Source organism: Canis aureus, chromosome X, assembly GCF_053574225.1.
Source record: "Canis aureus isolate CA01 chromosome X, VMU_Caureus_v.1.0, whole genome shotgun sequence".
Taxonomy (NCBI): Eukaryota; Metazoa; Chordata; class Mammalia; order Carnivora; family Canidae; genus Canis; species Canis aureus.
The window spans coordinates 116,752,805-116,772,133 of NC_135649.1; the positions used below are offsets into that span (position 1 = coordinate 116,752,805).

Genomic DNA, 19,329 nt, shown 5'->3' on the forward strand with positions numbered 1-19,329 from the left:
CAAGAATGTGAGCTCCAGGACAGGATGGGTTTCTGTCCCTTTCCATCTGCTTTCTTTCTTTTGTTTAGACTTTTATTTATTTATTCATGAGAGACACAGAGGGAGAGAGAGGCAGAGACACAGGCAGAGGGAGAAGCAGGCTCCCTGCAGGGAGCCCGACACGGGACTCGATCCCAGGACTCCAGGATCAGGCCCTGGACTGAAGGCAGACGCTTAACCGCTGAGCCACCCAGGCGAACCCCATCTGCTTTCTTTACTGCGTTACCCCTGTGCCTGGCACATGGTAGAAACACAAGAAACATTGGTCAAATTCATGAGTGGCTCAGTGGTAGTTCTGGAACATATGGTTTCCACGTACGCATATGAAAAGGCTTAGACATGGAGGAACCAAGGATACCTTTCTCAGAGTAAGTTAACCGTGACTATAAGCATCCTTGATTTCCTTAGACAGATGATGGCAATTATGTATTGAGAAAGAATAAAAAGATGGATGTGGGAGGAGATGTGGGACAAGGATCCCAAGCTGAGGTCAGCTAAAAGGAAAACGGGCTCTGGAATCAGAAAACTTTGCTATAGTCTTTCCTTTGCCTCCACCTCACTTTGTTTGGTGAGCTCACCTGAGATTTCGGTTTCTTCGGTTATCAAAGGACGAGGTTAGAACAAATGAAAACCAAGGTGCCTTCTAGTTCTGAAATGTACGTGATTCTGTGCCCTCGCACTGAGTCTACCTCTTTTTTCTCTATAAAGCACAAAAAAAAAAAAAAAAAAGAATCTTGCCGCTGGCAGGCTCTCTTGGCATATTTGCCATTTCAGAATCTAGTTGGTTATACGAGAGCTGCTGGCTGGTTGGCAAAGCTGGTCTGCGTGGGTGGACAAAAATTCAGTCATGTATATAGCTGATTGATTTCGTTTTGTTTTTTAGACAAGCTTTCAGAATTAGTACAATAATTCCAAACAAGGAAGGCTGAAGCCTGATGATTAAAGGTTGTTGGCTGTTGTGCAGTTTCACAGCTTTTTGAGGGGTTGATGAGCTCAGAAAGGGAGGCTCTGCTTCCTCATTGACATTAGAAAGGAGGACTCATCAGGAAAGGTGGCCAGGAGTTTGTCCATGAGGGCCGAATGCACCTGCCTGGAGGCAGCGTTGGCGCAGAACAGATGGAAGGGTCTCCAAGGCCACAGAGGCCTGGCCACCACCCAAGTTTTCTTTTGAGTGTTAATGATGTCCTTCATGTCTTGATGTTGCAACTGCCTCTCCCACGTGGGAGAGGTATCCGAGTTAGTGAGAGAGGGCAGAAAAGAACCTGGCTTTGTCCCATCATGCAGGAGAGAGGCCTAGATCCAGAGGCTGGCACGGGGTTCGAGAGCCTGGCTAGGACAGGCTTTCACACCGGTCGTTTGCTATTCAGGCCCAGGGGTGGAAATCCCAGAGCTGGAGAGACGTCCTGATAACAGCCATAGAGCTCACTCTATCAAAAGCCAAGGCAGCAGATTAAAATAGGCCTTCTCAAACTTGAGCGTGCAGCAGAGTGGCCAGGTTTGTCACACATTTCAGATTCCCCGGCCTCCCTCCTGAGAATCAGATGGAGTGGAGCTAGGATGGGGCCCAGGAATCCACATTCTTTTTTTTTTAAGATTTTATTTATTTATTCATGAGAGACACACAGAGAGAGGCAGAGACACAGGCAGAGGGAGAAGCAGGGTCTCCTCAGGGAGCCCGATGCAGGATTTGATCCTAGGACCCCAGGATCACAACCTGAGCCTAAGGCAGGCCCTCAACCTCTGAGCCCCCCAGGCGCCCCTGGATCCACACTTTCTAACAAATGCCTCCAGGACGTGCTGGTCCTTTCGAACCACACCTTGGGAAAGCCCCAAGGTGCTTTAGGGAAGGCCGTGAGCTTTGGAATGAGCTACCACAATTCTCCTCCTGGCTCGGCCATAAATCTGCTGTGTGATCTTGGGCTCATGCTCAACCTCACTAAGCCTTCGTTTCCCTCTCGCACAAAAAGGTGATGAGGTTGCCTCCTCTACAGGATTATTTTGAGAATGAGAAATGACATTGCTAGGCACTTGCGGCAGGAACTGGCATATACTAGGCACACAAAAGAGAAAAGATCACTGTTCTTACCATGTGAATTGATAAGATACTGTGTCCTCTCAGGGCACTTTCAAGGTGTCACCTGTGTGGGGAAGCCCACCCGGCCCGCTTTGCACAACAGTGTGAGCTGCTCCCACGCCTGTATACTCCTCCGCCCTTACCCTGCTCTTTTTCTTTTTTCCATGGCACCTCTCACCTTTTAACTCACTATATAATATACTTACTTTTTATGCTTATTGAAACCTAATAGAATGCAAACTTTCTGGAGGCAGGGGTTTTCATTTGTTTTACAGCTCGTTGGCATCCAGAAGAGCAAACGAGTACCCGGTGATTATTTGTTGAATAAGTACAACAATATATTGCCAGGAAGAAATGCATTTCTGTTGTTTGTTTTTGATTCAGTGCCCATACCCCGTCGACTCCCTCACCTTTAAATCATGACCCTCTATTCCTGATATCCACAGTTGAAACACTGGATAACGTACAATGGTATGATCTGGGAACAATGGAAATAAAGGAAAAGGATCAGGGGCCCCTGAGTGGCTCAGTGGTTGAGCATCTGCCTTCGGCTCAAGGCGTCATCCCGGAGTCCTGGGACCAAGTCCCACATCGGGCTCCCCGCAGGGAGCCTGCCTATGTCTCTGCCTCTCTGTGTGTTTCTCATGAGCAAACAAATAAAATCTAAAAAATAATAATAATAAACAAAAGGGAAGGATAATGCATATCTAGGAATGCTCACTGGTATCACTGTAAGGTGGAAAGCATCCCCTGCCTAAACTGTTGGTGCCTGAATGGCTCTGAAAGTTGTTGCTTCCATAACTGACGTTGACAATCCCAGAGAAGACTCATCGTTGCTCCTGGAATTAATAAGAGCTTCGGAGCCGAGTGGAGAAAACTGTCAGCTCCTTCTGAGGACTGATACTAAATGATTCCTACCAGGGCTCCTTTTTTGGAGAGAGGGAAAGAAGGCAAGGCACCCCTCTTACAGGCTGATGAAGAGTCCGGAGTGCAGTGGAGACGTGGGAACGCCAGCGCGCTCCCACCCTGCTGGTTCTGCAGCCTGAGCTGGGGACCAGCACCGAGCACATGGGAATTTTCAACTGAGAACCACTGGGAGCAAGGGTCAGAGGCCGACGTGAGGATTCCAAGCTCAGAAGCCAAGCTTCGCCTCGTGTTCCTTTCATTCCTTGATGCAAATTGCAGTTTCTTAAAACCGCCTTTGCGTGCCAAATCAAAGGGAGTCAAGCAGCGATCCAGGTCATCAAACAAGAGAACACCTCCTACCAATGTACCCAGATAATTATGTATGATTTCCATTTCCTTTTTTTATATCCATCCAGTGTTTTTTAAAATTACTGTTGTTGACATGCCAGGGGCTGGGCTGGTCGTTCTGTACATCATCAGCTAATCTAAATTTCACCACCATTTCATGAACAGTAAGCTGAGATAGTTTGTCCAAGTGATGCAGCGACTAAGTGAATTATTTCTCCAGCACGATGCCTCCCCACCCAAAAGACAAGGTGCTTTATTTTTATTTTGTTAAGACTTTATTTATTTATTCATGAGAGACACAGAGAGAGAGAGGCAGAGACACAGGCAGAGGGAGAAGCAGGCTCCATGCAGGGAGCCCGACGTGGGACTCGATCCCTGGAGCCCGGGATCACTCACTGAGCCAAAGGCAGACGCTCAACCACTGAGCTACCCAGACGGCCCAAGACAAGGTGCCTTAATGTGGCATCTCAGATGTGGAGTCCGTTTGTGGCGGAGAAAGAGCTATTTTTTAGCCAGTTTGAAAATAGGGAACAAAGGAGACACTTAACAACATTCATCCCTCTTGACTAATCGTAACAGCGACCCGCTTGCTGTTCAGGCTGGCAGGTGGCTGCAAGAGCCAGTACGTGCTCCTGCGGGAGCCTGCTCACCTTGTCCCTGCCCGCACGTACTGCTGGCGACACACAGGCGGAGGAGCAGGAGAATGGCACACCTGAGCGGTTTCCACCGCCTTTAGCCTGTGGCCGTGGAGCAAGGCCTGCTCATCCTTCTTCATTGTCCTTCTTTGCGTCTTCCCCCAACCACAGCTCCCCGAGTCCTGGGCTCCTTGACTGTATATGTTCACTAACGTGCTCCAGTTGCCAAACACGCTGCCTGGCATGTATCAGGCACCTGAGAACAATTTGCTGAACTTCATGCACTCTGGCCCTCCACAGACATCCAAGACCCCCTTACATAATGTTAAGCCATCCTCCACGACAGTCGCACAGAAGATCCTGGGCTGGGCAGGCCCATGACCGAACTTTGGCCCTCATAAGCAGCCCAAGTGATTTCTTTCAGTGTGTTTGTTAATTCAAAAAATTGTCATCGTGACTTCCAATGATACTTGCTTTTGCTGGAAAGTGGTAGAGTTTGAAAAGCCAAAGCATCCTTCTCGGTCCAGTGCAAAGGGATGGATTAGTATGGAACACTTGGGGGGCAAATACGATAGGGCTGGGTCCTGAGAATTGCTCTTCGAGATGCCCTTAATGGTTTTTTATAGTGACTTGGTAAATGGGGAAAACTTGAGCCATTTCCCCCTCTCTGTGGTTTATAGAATAAACTACATCATGAGTGTTATACCCTAGGCCATCGTTCAAGGTTTCATTTTTAATTTGATAGGGTGGATTTTAATTGTGACAGTTTTATTCCTTCATATTGCAGTGTTTACATTTTTTCTCTGAAGCAGGAGAGTCCAAAGTTCTTTTGATTTTTGAAATAGCATTCTGCTCGGAAGGAACACATGAAAATCTAAGGAGTCGAGTCTCCAGATAAACACAACCATAAATGGTACCCTTGGAAAATCTCGAAACTTACTAAATAGTTGACTAAAACCCAGTAGAGATTTTGATGTGAAACAATAAATTGTAAGTGAAGAAGCCACTGGGGCTGGGTTTTGTTTCTTCACTCAGATGTGCAGGATCAGTTGATTTTTAAAAGTAGCGTGTTCTTCACAGTCCTCCTTAGTTTCCATTTTGCTATAAACAAAATCCCAGAAGAAAAAAAAGATAGAATTTTTTACTTATGTAGTGATACTTTTCATTTTTCCTCTTTTTTTTTTTTTTATTTAAGTAATCTCTATGCCCAACGTGAGGCTCGAAATCATGACCCGGAGATCAAGAGTTGCATGCTCCACTGACTGAGCCAGCTAGGCTCCCTTCGTTTTTCATTTCTTAAAAAAGATTTTATTTATTTATTTATTTATTTATTTATTTATTTATTTATTTAAGAGCGAGTGCGCATGTGTGAATTGGGGGAGGAGCAAAGGTGGGGGTGAAGAAGGGGAGAGAATCTCAAGCTGAGTCCGCACTGAGCTTGGAGCCTGATGGGGGACTCGATCTCACAATCCTGAGATCACGACCCAAGTCGAAGCCAAGAGGCGCTTAACCGACTGAGCCACTCAGGTGCCCCTCATTTTTCATTTTTATATTAATGGGAGCAATAGTTTAAAAACATGTCAGAAAATTTCTGATGCTCTTCAGTTGGGGAAGGAAATTTATAGTCTAGCTCTAAAAATTAACAGCAAGGAGATTTTTCTAGAACATGACACTGCTACTACTTATAAGCAGAGAGAGGCCCCTTCACAAAGGTAACAGAGCCAGTGCACACCACGAAGACCAATTATCCTGGGTTCTTTTTGACTGTTATTTGCTGCCATTCTGATGACATTCTTTGGACATCCACTGGGTGGAAAACACCACCCTAGCCTGTGTTCTGGAAGAGAACAATGTTGACTTGCGAGATAAGTGGGTGAAGGGTCATGGATGTGCAGGTGGGAGCTTCAGGAGAGAAAAGAGCAGGGGGCAAGGAGGAAGAAGAAAAGGCATAATTGAGAAAGCGTTTGGCTGCTAGGAAGAGAAAAATCAGTGGCCGGGGCTGCAAGCAGCTGGATTATTAGGTCACGGAAGCAGCCTCAGGGGCAGGGCTTTAGTGGCTCATCTGCACTGTTGCTCTCTCCGCTCTGCCATCTTCAGCGGCAAGAGACTGCACTTATTTCCAGCATCTCTTGCTGCCGTCATCACATCCGGTGATGAAAAGAGATGTTCCAAGCCCCCTGCGGGGGTGCCTGGCCAGGATGGGCACACAGGAGCCTGCCCTCGCCGCACAAGAGGGAAGCTGGCAGACAGCTACCACCTTAGGAGCCTGCATCTCTTCTGGGCAGACAGATCAGGTCAGCCCTTCTTCGGTCGGCTGATTATGATTTATCTATGAATTTTTATCTTATGATTTATCTATGAATTTTTCTGCTGATGCGACCAACCGAAGACTCGAGGTCCGGCGGAAGAGAAGGGACCAGAAGGGAGAAGCTCCATGGAGTTGGCTTCAAGACCATTGTAGTTGAGGGACCCACAGATCACAAACTTGGGCTCTCGAGATCCAGGGGGAGGTCAGGGGCAGGGACGTATCAAGAGGAGATCTCGCAACGTAGTTACCTGCCCAAAGTGTTAAGCAAAGGAGAAGAGAGTGGTGCTTCTCTGCGAGCGCGCAGGTGAGAGGCAGAGACAGATGTCTGTTAGTCCAGCAAGAAGTTGCAGAACAATTATTAGCCGTCTCCTTGTCTGCTTTTGTTTTGTCCTTTGAAGTGTTTATTAATTATTTTGTCTATTTCTAATAAAATCCTTTATTCTGACCCTCTTTACAATCGGTAAGGTACTTTCAAATCTGTTTGGTCCTTTTGATCCTTACCACGCTTCCATAAAGATAAATGGGATGGAAGGGATAGGCCTGGATTTTTGTATGAACAGAATCCTAAAGAAGACGGTTGATGTATCCGGCCTTACATTAATTAGCTATAAGCAGCAAAGCTGATAAAAAACTGGGCCTCAGGGGCTCCCGACTCTTAATCAGAAATACTTTTGACAGCATCCTGATTCTTACAAAGGAGCATATCTAGGAATGATCTCTCTGGATGTCTCGGACTTACTGTGAGCTCCTGTTTCCTATCAGTTCATTCCCTTGACTTTTGTTTCTCTGTAAAGTATCTAACTTCACAGAAAATGAATGCTCATCCAATTGAACCGAGCCAGTAGTTTGAAATTTTTATTAAACTTATAGGAAATGAAATACGCAAATAGGGACAAGGATTGGAGGGCTTATTGAGAAAACAGCATTGGAGGCTGTCGTACGAATACGATGTCAGTTCTAGGCATCTTTTCAAATTCTCTACCCTCCTTTTCCCACTGGCTCCAATTTTCTGTGCCAGTGCTTAATAACAAACAAACATGTGGTTTTTATCATGTGAGTTTTTTCTTTTTTTTAAAGTTTTTATTTTACTCCCAGTTAGTTAACATACAGTGTGATAGTAGTTTCAAGTGTACAAGATAGCGCTTCAACACTTCCTTACAAAACCCAGTGCTCATCAGAAGTGCACTTCTTTTTTTATTTTTTAAATTTAAATTTATTTAAATTCAATTTGCCAGCATACAGTATAATACCCAGTGCTCATCTCGTCGCATGCCCTCCTTAATGCCCGTCACCCAGTTACCCCATTTCCCCCCCCACCTCCCCTTCTACAACCCTTTGTTTCCCAGAGTTGGGAGTCTCTTATGATTTATCTATGAATTTTTAAAGCTGCTTTAAATCATAACAAGATGGGATAGAAATTAATTAAAATAATGGATTATGTACTCTGGAGTGAGTTTCACCTATAATACATAGGAAAATATCACCTACCCTTCCTGCCATACATGGATCCATATTTTTAAACTGTATCCTTTAAAAAAATAAAAAATAAATAACTGTATCTTTTTACTTATTTGCAAAGAGTGTCTCTGAGCCAAAATGGTACCATGGGTCTTTTAAGAAAGAAAATATAGATAGATTTACAGCACTGACCCTTTCTATTTGCATTTGTTACCAAGTAAAAGTCATGTATGCTACGGAAAATAAAGCTCAATGATTATAATTGGTTGGGAACCAAGCCTGCTTGAAAGAGTAGAAACTCTGAATTACAGAATAATTTAACAGAATGTTATGGAAAGTTATGTTTTAAATAATTATACTTCCTGTAACCTATTCTAATATGTATTCAAGTTAATAATTCATCTTTAGATGTACTGTATACTCTCACAGAATTAATACTGTGATGCTTATAGCACTCCAAAGGGTAGGCATGAGGGTTGTTTATTCTTCACTGGGAATGAATTGGTGCTTGAAGTAACATTTTTTATTACATGTCTAAACATAGAAAATTTTGAATTTCTCCGCATCCTCTCCAACATTTGTTGTTTCCTGCCTTGTTAATGTTCCCCATTCTCACTGGTGTGAGGTGGTATCTCATTGTAGTTTTGATTTGTATTTCCCTGATGGCAAGTGATGCAGAGCATTTTCTCATATGCATGTTGGCCATGTCTATGTCTTCCTCTGTGAGATTTCTGTTCATGTCTTTTGCCCATTTCATGATTGGATTGTTTGTTTCTTTGGTGTTGAGTTTAATAAGTTCTTTATAGATCTTGGAAACTAGCCCTTTATCTGATATGTCATTTGCAAATATCTTCTCCCATTCTGTAGGTGTCTAGTGAAAGGGAATATAAGGGAAGGGAGAAGAAATGTGTGGGAAATATCAGAAAGGGAGACAGAACGTAAAGACTGCTAACTCTGGGAAACGAACTAGGGGTGGTAGAAGGGGAGGAGGACGGGGGGTGGGAGTGAATGGGTGACGGGCACTGGGTATTATTCTGTATGTTAGTAAATTGAACACCAATAAAAAAAAAAAAAACAAAAAAAAAAACAAAAAAACAAACAAAAAAAAAAAAAAAGAAAATTTTGAATTTAACTGGATGAAAAATGAGTATTTTGGGGAGACTGGGTGGTTCAGGTGGTTAAGTGTCTGCCTTCAGTTCAGGTCATGATTTTGGAGTCCTGGGATTGAGCCCCATGTCTGACTCCCTGCTCAGTGGGGAGCCTACTTCTCCCTCTGCCTCTACTGCCTCCCCTGCTCCTGCTTTCTTTCTATCAAACAAATAGATAAAATATTAGAAGAAGAAGGAGGACGAGGACGAGGAGGAGGAGGAGAAGGAATGAATATTTCTTCTCATTTGCTCATGGTAGTTTCTTTTAAAAAGTGTTCAGGATATACATTTTTGGCTTATTTTTTGCTTTCTGTTCATTTTTCAAAAATGAGTTCTCTCCTCATTTTCAACCTTTGGGCATTACTTTTTTTTTTTTTAACAAGGTGGTATAATAGTGTGTATCCATTGGGTCGTGTTGTTTGAAAAGATTACAGTAAAAATAATCAGTCTTTTTATTTGTTTAATTTGTTCAATTAAGTAAGAGAATCGAACCCTTCAGCCTTGACCTAAATGCCTTGCCCCTTCTCTTCTTCTGCCGTTCTCATTCCCGGGCCATTGGGTTTGGTCACAGAGCTTTAAATGCCATCTATATGTGTCTCTCCCAGATTTCTATGTCCAGCCCAAGCCCCTTTCCTGAACCCCAGAGCCTTATTCCTGGTTGTCCACTAGATCTCTCTCTCATTTGGATGTCCCACAGGCCTTCCCCCGTAACTCTAACGAAGCCACCCTCCCAGCGGTGACCCCCAGTCTCCTCCACCTACAGCTTCTCTCCACTGGTCACCCGGGTGCCTGACTCTCCGCTCCAAACATCGAAGGCATCTTTCTTCTACTCCTTCTTCCTCCCTCTTTCTCTCTCCCACCAGCAAAATAGCTGAGGCTATCATCTCTATCTTCCCTGTCTTCAGGATCCACAGATTTCTCATCAGCTCGCCATCCTGGTTCGGCTCTCTGCCCCCTTTTTTCTGGATCTAGCACTGACCCCTCTCTGCACCCCCTGCGTCAGCCCCTTGCTTCCCTGCACTCTGCTATCAGCGCAGTAGCCAGCGATGACCATTTACCTTAGTCTAACTCTGCTCAAAACCCCCAGTGGCTCCCCCACCACCTAGACTGGGCACAGATGTCCTTATCATGACCCCGTAAGCCTCTGCAACATCTGGCCTTGGCTACCTGACCCACTTCCTACTGCCCGCCTCCTTCCTCACTCTTCCCAGCCTCACTGGCCTCTTCTCTGCTCCTGACCCATGATCTTGCTGACTTTTTCTTCCTTCTGCTTGCAATTGATATTCTCTAATTCCTGTACCAACTTCAGTTCTCTGCTAAAATGGCAGTTTCTCTGTGACCTGCCATCCTACCTAAATGGCACTGCCCCCCACCCCACCCCACCCCACCCCCTCCACGGTCCTTTCCCCTCCTCTGCTTTGTCTCTGTGTGATCCAGGCTGTGCTTGCTTTGTTTATTTGTTTCGTGCTGACCTTCCCATATTCATTGTCAGTTGTAAGGGGACAAGGATTCTTGTCTGCTTGCTTTAGAGCTGAATCCTGGCATCCAGTGCCTGGTGCTCCGTAAACATTCACCAACTATGTATGTAGTGGATTAAAGGAATGAGGTGGAAAAGGCCAGAGTGAGAAGTGCAATGGTTGCTGAGGTGAGAGCATGTGAGGGTGGCCACCAGGGGAACAAATGGCAGGTACGAGCAAGTGGAGGGCTTTCCACCATAGAGATAAAGAGGTTCCTGAGCAAGCGTCCTGATCAGAGCACTCAGACAACCATGCAGACAAGAAATGTGACGCTGGGTGGTGAAGGAAATAGCTAGTGTATAAGTTAGCCAGCAGTTGCATCAAAGGCCCATGAAGGATGTATCTTTCTTTTCAACGAAAATCTCAAAAGTAATTTAAGCAGTTTGAGGTCCACAGGCAATATGGCTTCAGGCACAGGTTTACCCAGGACTCATGATATCGAGAGATCCTTCCTTTCCATTTCTTGCTGCTGTTTCTTCAATTGTCAGCCGGGTCCTCGGGCCCTTGTAGCTTCCAACCCTTTATTGTCTCTCTCAGATGCTTGGGGACACTCTCCTGGCCTTTCATGACCTCGAATGGAGTTCCAGGCCATTGTGCTGGCAGCCCTGGTAGCCTGGGAGGGGAGTGATCGTGGCCTTAGACCAGCTTACACATCACCCTTGAGCTCAGGGTTGGGGAACAGTTGATGCTTCACAGGAAACTGGGGGCAGAACTGTTACAACAAGAGGGAAATGGAAGCTGGTAATGGCCAACAGATGCCCACTACAAAGGGGTCATGGCAGCTCCAACTTGGATCGCTTCAGTGGGAATGGAAGATAGAGAAAAGGAGGAACAGACATCACAGAGATGCAGTCAAGTAAGTCTGCTGGTTCTGAACAGGGAGGGGAAAGGACACGGAGAAGCTTGACTGCAGCCTGGATTTTGAGTTTGTGTGAGCAGGGTTTGGCACTGTCATTAATGAAGATTCAGGATGAAGTGGGAGGAACAGATTTATGAGAGAAGAAAGCATTTTGTTGTTGCCTTCTCATCCCTTTTCTTATGAATAAAATTGTTTCCAGCTTCTCAGAGCTCAAGAAGAATTGAGTTCTGCAAGAGGCAGGAGGCAAATTCTTCCACCAGCCGCTTAACTCCAAAGACTTGTCCCTGCAGTTTGTAAGAGCCTGGTCTCCGAGCCCGCCTGTGAGAGAATCAGATGGAAATTTTGTTTCCTCTCAATAATTTGAGTTTCCCTTAGTTGAGCTACCAGCATCTGTAGAGTAGAAAACTCGTTGGAGCAGAGTTTAGGCTTTTCTCATAGAACATTTTCACAGTGTTGCGGTTTAGGATTATAAGGCCATCTTCTAATGTGCTGTGGGTTAGCCTAGGGAGGCGTGATGCTCAGCTACAGAACTCGAGCAAATGCTTGTCAAATTCTGAAGCTAGAGGGGCACAGGGGTGGCTCAGTGGCTGAACATCTGCCTTCGGCTCAGAGCGTGATCCTGGGGTCCAGGGATCGAGTCCCCCCATCAGGCTCCCTGTGTGGAGCCTGCTTCTCCCTCTGCCTGTGTCTCTGCCTCTCTGTGTGTCTCTTCATGAATAAATAAATAAAATCTTTAAAAAAATTGTGAGGTGAGAAACTTTTTTGTTGATGCAAGAAAGGGGTGAGTGCAAGCACCCAAGGATAAAATGGCATGGGCATATACAGCAGTCAGCAGGTTTTTTGAGTGTTTACTGTCTTCCAGCTACTGTTCTCAGTTCGCAACATGTAATAATCATTTACTCACCACAGCTTTGTCATGAGGGCTGTCATTCTCTCCACTTTACAGATGAGGAAACTGAAAGGTCACGTGCTTTGCCGAAGTCCCATAGCTAATAAATGGAACTAAGACTCAAACACAGTCTGGCTCAAGGGCCTGTCCTTTTTTTTTTTTTTTTTTTTTTTTTTTTTTTTTTTTAGACACAGAGAGAGGAGGGTGCAGAAGAGGAGAGAGAGAGAGAGAATCTTAAGCAGGCTCCATACCCAGCACGGAGCCTGACGTGGGGCTCAATGTCACGACCCATCTCAGGACCTGAGCCAAAATCAAGAGTTGAAGCTTAACTGACTAAGCCACCCAGGCACTCCAAGGGCCTGTCCTCTTAATGAACTGATCATATATGTTCCAGAACTGCCCAAGGCAGTTATAATTCATACCCGTCATCTTGGCATAATTATAAGTAGGAACTTTAGAAAGTGTCTCCATTTGGACAATAAATCATGAACACCATCCCTCTTAACCATGATATTTTGCTTATTCAAAGCTGGGAAAATCTAGTCTGGGTGATAGAGGTAAAAAGTGACTAAGCTATATCGCCAGTCATAACAGGGGTGACGACTTGGATCGAATATGACTTTTTTGGTAATCGTCCACTTTGTCCTAAGAATTAAATGGCCGTAGGGGTTGGTGTAGGTTGGGTTTTGACTGGCAAATAGGTGGCGGATCACTCTGTCCTGTTACGACTTGTGAGGCTCTCGTTTATGTTATTGTGAAGTTGCCAGTGACCATGGTTCTCCTCTTTCTGGAACCGTCTGACCTTGCCCCCACATCTGGCCCCTCCAGGTTCCACCGGATCTCCAGAATGAAGTGCTGATCAGCCTGCTGGAGACTGACCCCGACGTGGTGGACTACTTACTCAGGAGAAAGGCCTCCCAATCATCGTGAGTATGCCAGCTGCCCCATCTTCTAAAGCCGCCATGGGGATCTCTCTTTTCATTTCTAAAGAATTAGAGAAGCCTACCTAATTCCACACAGAGTGACTTGAAGTGGAGATCTGGCAACTTTCTGGCACCTCTTGTCAGCCCGCCTACCCAGAAAAGGCTTCAATTTTCCTAGCCCACTTATTACATCAGAAAGCACTTTATGGGATTTTTCTGTTTCAGTTTTGGTTTCTTTTTGAGCCCCTTGAGGTTGTTTTGACTGTGTTTACTGGGGAAAGAAAAAGAACTAAATCACTGACAAGAAGCTCAAAGGACTCTGAAGTGCATCAGTGATTCTACTTCTAGAATCCTGATAGCTGTACTTACGGGTCCCTTAGGTGGCACCTGGATGCACCCTGCTTGTGTCACTGACCAGCACCAGTGACATGATACCAAACCACAAGACATGCCTCTACCAAGGCCTAGTTGCTCCTTTAAAATTGGAAGTGTGCACCTTCCTGACGCTCTTTATGGTTAGCATCCTTTTGATAAAAATGCACGCTGGTCTCCACATGCAGACATGTTTGCAACAAGTAAAACACAAGCCATGCTACATGTAGGCTGTGCTTTGCCACCAATTTTGCCCCCAAAGGAAGACCACTGGATTTTGCTTTAGTCCGATTTGAGGATCAATCTCAAATATTTGGTACAGAGGCAGAGTGGGGGTGCTGAGCTTTTGGCAAAGCCAGGTAAGAAGGTATTATTGCGTCCTTAACCAGGAGCGCTGCTGTCACCATGATGCCAAACCTTAAATTTGTAGCAGGAAGAGTTGTCGTCCTCTCATGAGAGCATCGTTTAGGTTGTGCTTTTAATTTCCTGAATGTCAACAACTCTAAGACACATTTTGCCCCATGTTTTATCATCCCTGAAATTGAGGGTCACCTTATCATCAGTGGCATATCCTAAGTAATTCACGGCATTTCTTTCTTTCTTAGCTGTATGTAAAATAACAGTATGTCCTATTCCTTGGTGCCTTAGAAATACTGACGCGTGTTAAATCGTTCCTTTATATTGATATTGAAGTTGATAGGTTAATTTATCATTTGAAACTATTTCAGATATAAAAACTTATACTCTTTAGAAAAATGTAGTGAAAGGAATCCCACGCTGCTCAGACCTCCTTTCCTGCGTCATTGTATGAGTAGCACTGCAAGATCCAGACTTCACTCCATTTCCTGCAGAGCAGAGAAGAATTTTTAAGTGGCTCATCTTTTCAAATGCACTTTTTAAAATTCGTCTTTGTGCCAATTATTATCAGGCCAGATTCTGGTTCAAGTAAGGCATTTTGCCTGAATTTGAGCCCCAAGAGCCACAAGTGAATAAAAATACATTCAAATTGTCTAAGTGGGCTGGCATTTCATGGTCTTGATTTGCATGTCAGATAATTGGGCTCCCTTAAATTTTCCCTAGATTTCTGTCATCAAGGTATAAGTTCTAATTTAAACTAATTCAAGTGGCTTTTCTTCACAGCAGATCTTGTATCACCAGAATTTTAATGAACTCGCTTCTTTCCCTCCCCGTGCAAGAAAACAGACACAGTGGCATTTCTGTTTGTGAATCCCTCATTAAGCTGCATTTATAACATTTCCTGGGTACTCTGTGGGAAAGCTGGAAAACACACCCCTAAAAAAACCACGGATGTTGATTTGCCAAGTTTCAGCTTTTATATGGCACGTTTAAATATATAAACGTTGTGCTTTGAAGAATGGTTGATAGAAGTTATTTTTATATGGTTTTCAGGTATGCTTTTTGCATGTAAATGCCAAGAAGTGAACCTTCCTTTCACTACTCTTAGGAAAAGGAAGAAGCTTCCATATTAAGCTTATCACAAGCTGTACAATTGTCTAGCCTCTCCTGTTCCCTATCCCTATAAGAATAAGAATTGTAAGGCCAAGGCGAGCTGACACTAGACCAAGATCTTAGGTGAGTGTCAGGGTGGGTTTCAAGGGAAGGGAGATGATCTCACAGGTGTTCTGTGGACGTCAGAGACTAGCATTATTGAACAGAAAACATGTGGAGAAGGCTTTCTTAGTAAGGAGGAGAAGGGAGTAATTGTTTTCCTCTAGGTACAGGCCAAGGAGCAGCCCAGAAGTGTTGATCATGATGTCATGAGGTGAAAATACATAAACAAATAAATACTTATTTAATTGTAGTTGTCTTTTGAGGCTTGAGAGTCCTACCCCTGGAGCTATAGGTAGTATCTTCATACCTTACATGCATGCTTCTCAAAGCTTACTGTATACACAGATCATCAGGAGATCTTGTTGAAAAGCCCTCTCTGAATCAGTAGACCTGAGGGAAAGAGTCTGAAAAATCTGCATTTCTAGCAAGCTCCCAGATGAGGCTGTGCTGCTGCTGGTCTGTGATCCACACTTTGAGCCGCGAAAGTTTAAAATATCAAGGCATGTTCTTGACTTTCAGAGCTTGCAGACTGGTTGAACGAGGCTTCAAGGATAAAAATAATAGGAAGCAGGCTATTAAGTGAGTCACAGAGTGCAGAATGGTATGTGCCGGGCCATTGGTTCTCAGACTCGAATCTTCTGGGGAGCTTGGAGAAATACTATGCCTGAGTGCCACCCCTAGAGATCCTGATTCATTTGTTTTAGGGCACAGTCTGGACATTAGGATTTTTAAAAATCTCCCCCTGTGTTTGTACTAAGCAGCCACAGGTAAGAACCTCTGGCTTAGATCTGCCACATTAGATATTACATATTTGCCATCGTGTATTACTTTCTTTGAGGTGCGTGATTCTTGACATTAAAAGGGGGTCTTTGTATTGACAGAGGAAGGAAACCAACACTCCAGACCATAAAACCACTTGGAGTTTGGAGAAGAGAAAAAAGGGGTGACCTGTAGTCTCAGGGATGGCTTCTGAGAAGAGCAAGGATTTGCAGTGAACTTGGAAGACTGAACAAGTGTCAATAGACCTGAACATTTGGGAAGCTTGAACCAGGGCCTGGACATCATAATGAACATGTCAGCTGGCTGTGGGCATGATTAGAAGGTTGGCCAGCAGAGAGGGCAGATGCCCTTCAATGGCAGGCTGAGGGATGGCACTTAAGAAGCAGTGGCAATGCGTTACAGTGATGAGAAATTATGGTCATGACAGATTACATGATGACAAATTACGGTACCCCACCTGCCCGATGGCGCCGACTACATCGGCGTGTCCGTTGAACATCAGTAGCACGCTCCCATATAGTGTAACGCACTGGCTATGAGGTTCAGATCCAGAGCCAGATCGCCTGAGTTCGAATTCCTTTTCCACTGCTCTTAGAGCTGTGGTCTTGGGTAAAGAGATTTCTCTCTCTCTGTCTCAGTTGCCTCACCTGTAAACCAGAGAGCTAAAAGGCAGCACCAGCTTCACAGAGTTCTTGTGCTATTAGAATAGCTCCTGGTTTTTAATAAATGCTTAATGAACGGTAACGCTAACTATCATGTGATTTGGAACCTCACTATTTTGTGCATTTACAAACACTTAAGGCTTGGGCGTCACTACTTTCTGCCTTTCTGTCCATGAGAGAGCAACCTATGAAGGCAATGTGACACAAGAGAGAACCCTCCTACCTTAACCGTAGCAGTGTCGAAAGGCAAAGCCCACCCGTACAGGCCTGATCCGACTGGCAGCAGGAAGGTGACATTGGTTCTGGAACAGAGAGAGGCTGAGGGCAAAAAAGACAGACGTGGGAAGGTGACCCGCTCCCACGAGGCCGGGGAGAACTGGGGAGGATGGGAGGTGATCGTGTGTTTTCAGGTAGTGAGGGGGAGGCCTGGATGAGCCGTGGCAGCGGGGATGGACTGAATTCTTGTCTTAAAGTCTTGATCCAGTGAAGACTCCGCTGCAAGGTTGAGCGTGGAGCTATTGGGGAGTGAAGACTAAGGGGATTGGCAGGAGAACCGCAGAGCGGGAAGCGGTAGAAGCTTCTAAAATGCATACTTGAGTGCAGCAATGCATGGTTGCCCTTGCGATTCTCCTCCGACCCTTTGGGTTTCCTCCGAAACTTCTGTGCCATCAGTTTGCATACCTAGATAAAGCTTTCGATTCCTGTACCCCACGTGGAAACTGCACAAGATCATATTGGGAGTGGAAAGTGAGTTTTCAAAAGAGTGGAGAACCAAAAACAAGAACATATTTATGATAATTTCTGTTTTGAAAGAGCAAACATTTAGTGATATTTGGGAATTTAATGTTTTGGTTTCATTCGGGTTTTTCTCTTCTTGTGCGATAACTGAATTGGGGGCGGTGAAAGGAGGATTCGTTATTTTTTCTAGTGCTTGTCTACTGACATTTTTGGCTTCAACCAAAACAGAATACCAGAGGGAGATTAGAAGAGATTTATATTACTAACAATGTAAGACTTCCAGTTTTTTCATTGCTTGTCTGGAATATTTAGTAGAGTTACATGCTCTTTTCTTCAAAAACACTCAAGATAGATCCCCCTCCTTTGATTTAGGGATGTAAGGAGATAGGGGATGAGACTGAAAGGCAAATGAAATTGGACAAGGCATGTTGAACCCAGGCACTCGCAACAGAACCAAGGCACCATAGCAGGGCCGGGGTTTGGGTGAGAAGAGGGAGGCACAAAGTGCCATCCCGGAGCCCGAAGCCAAAGGCAAAATGTGTACACTGGCCCCAGATGGAAGCAAACCCATCAGTAATGCTTTGAAAATATACCTCTTTGCTCATATTATTTTTCAACCGAGAGAACAACTATGTTTGACAATTTCTCCTAACCAAGCAACAGTCCTAAATAAGTTTTTAATTAAGTTGACCTGAAGGAAATAATATAATTCTCTCTGGGCATAAATAAAGCATTTAAATCTAATATAATGTTGTGAGTGCGAATGTGCCAACTTTTCCATTTTTCGGTATTTTTCAACTGCTTTAGTGTTCTGCAAAAAAACTTAACCATTAAAAATTACATAGAGCCAAACATACCTCCATGGTCTACCTAGATGGTATACAAAGTTAAGTAGATCATTTTCCTTACTATATTCTGGAAATAAGATCAAAATAAATTTAACTGCACTTGGGGAGAAAGCCAATATGAATGAACCAAACCTATGAGTGTACATTTTAAAATTTCATTGTATTTAATTCTGTTAGTGGCCTTCACAAAAATTTTACTGAAATTGGCCACCACAATAGCAAAACTGGTGGCCAGCCAATCAAAACCATGAAAGAAGACTCATAGTCATCTCAAAGGATAACATTGTAAAACTGAAAAGTAATTGTTTTATTGAACTAGATTCACCTCCCAGTGGAAAAAAAATCCACCTTTTTCATAATGGAGGAATATTAGGCTTTCTCATAATTCCAAGGCATCACATTCAAATGATCAAGTATCATGGAGCTACTTTAATCTTTCAAAGACTGTCGTTGAAAATGTCTTCTTTCACAAAACCTTACAAAATGGACTGTAATTTAGGTTTTCCTTTCACTAAGATTTGTAAAGTCAAAAAGTTCTCAGGAAATTTTCAGAGAATAAGAAATGAGACTTTGTCAGTATAGTATAATAGCAATGAATCCTATTGATTGGCAGTAGCTGTGGCCTCAATTGCCATTCTGTTCCAGCGACTAGGAAATTAATGAAACATTAACCCCCACCCTTCCCCACCCACTCTGTTCAAGAAAGCCTTTTCAGCCAGACAATTTCAGGAAAAATGTATGCGGAAGAGAGAATTCCATAATGAGAAATTCTAAAAAGTCTGAATGTGCCTTCTACGAAAAGCCAATTTAAACTGGAGGGAGAATTGATCACATCACCTCTTTCTTCCAACGCCTTTACTATGATTCACAGCTTCTTTTGAACTTGGAAAATATTACCTTGAAGATGTTTTATCAGGCATACTGTTTAAAAAAAGAGAGAGAGAAAGAGAGTAAAGTGGCATTGTTTTCTCTCCCGCTGTCATAAATGCCCTCATGGGCCACGACTATTGGGAGGAAATGACTAAGAGCTAAAAATGAGGGGAGTTCTGGGTAAGTTCCGGGTAAGTGCTAATGTCCAGCGTGCTGGCCTCCTCTCCTGGTGGGGAGTTTGGCTCCGTGTCAGCTTCTCTTTGGAGCAGGGTGCCTTTGTCCTTAGGAGTCTGCATAAGGGATGCTTTGCAGAACTGAGCGTGATTAATGGAAAATCCTCCATAAATCCAGAGTGGATTCCTTTCCCTGTCCAATTAATAGTG

The 19,329-nt window shown here is 44.2% G+C and overlaps 1 protein-coding gene across 4 annotated transcripts in view; it reads left to right on the forward strand.

Moving 5' to 3' along the window:
- The window catches only part of ARHGAP6 (Rho GTPase activating protein 6), a 481,194-nt gene that overhangs the window by 451,121 nt on the left and 10,744 nt on the right, over positions 1 to 19,329 (forward strand). For all 4 annotated transcript variants that reach the window (XM_077889547.1, XM_077889549.1, XM_077889548.1 and 1 more), the window contains exon 10: positions 13,010 to 13,107. In XM_077889547.1, the coding sequence (XP_077745673.1) occupies positions 13,010 to 13,107 (98 nt within the window). The remainder of the gene's footprint in view (positions 1 to 13,009; positions 13,108 to 19,329) is intronic.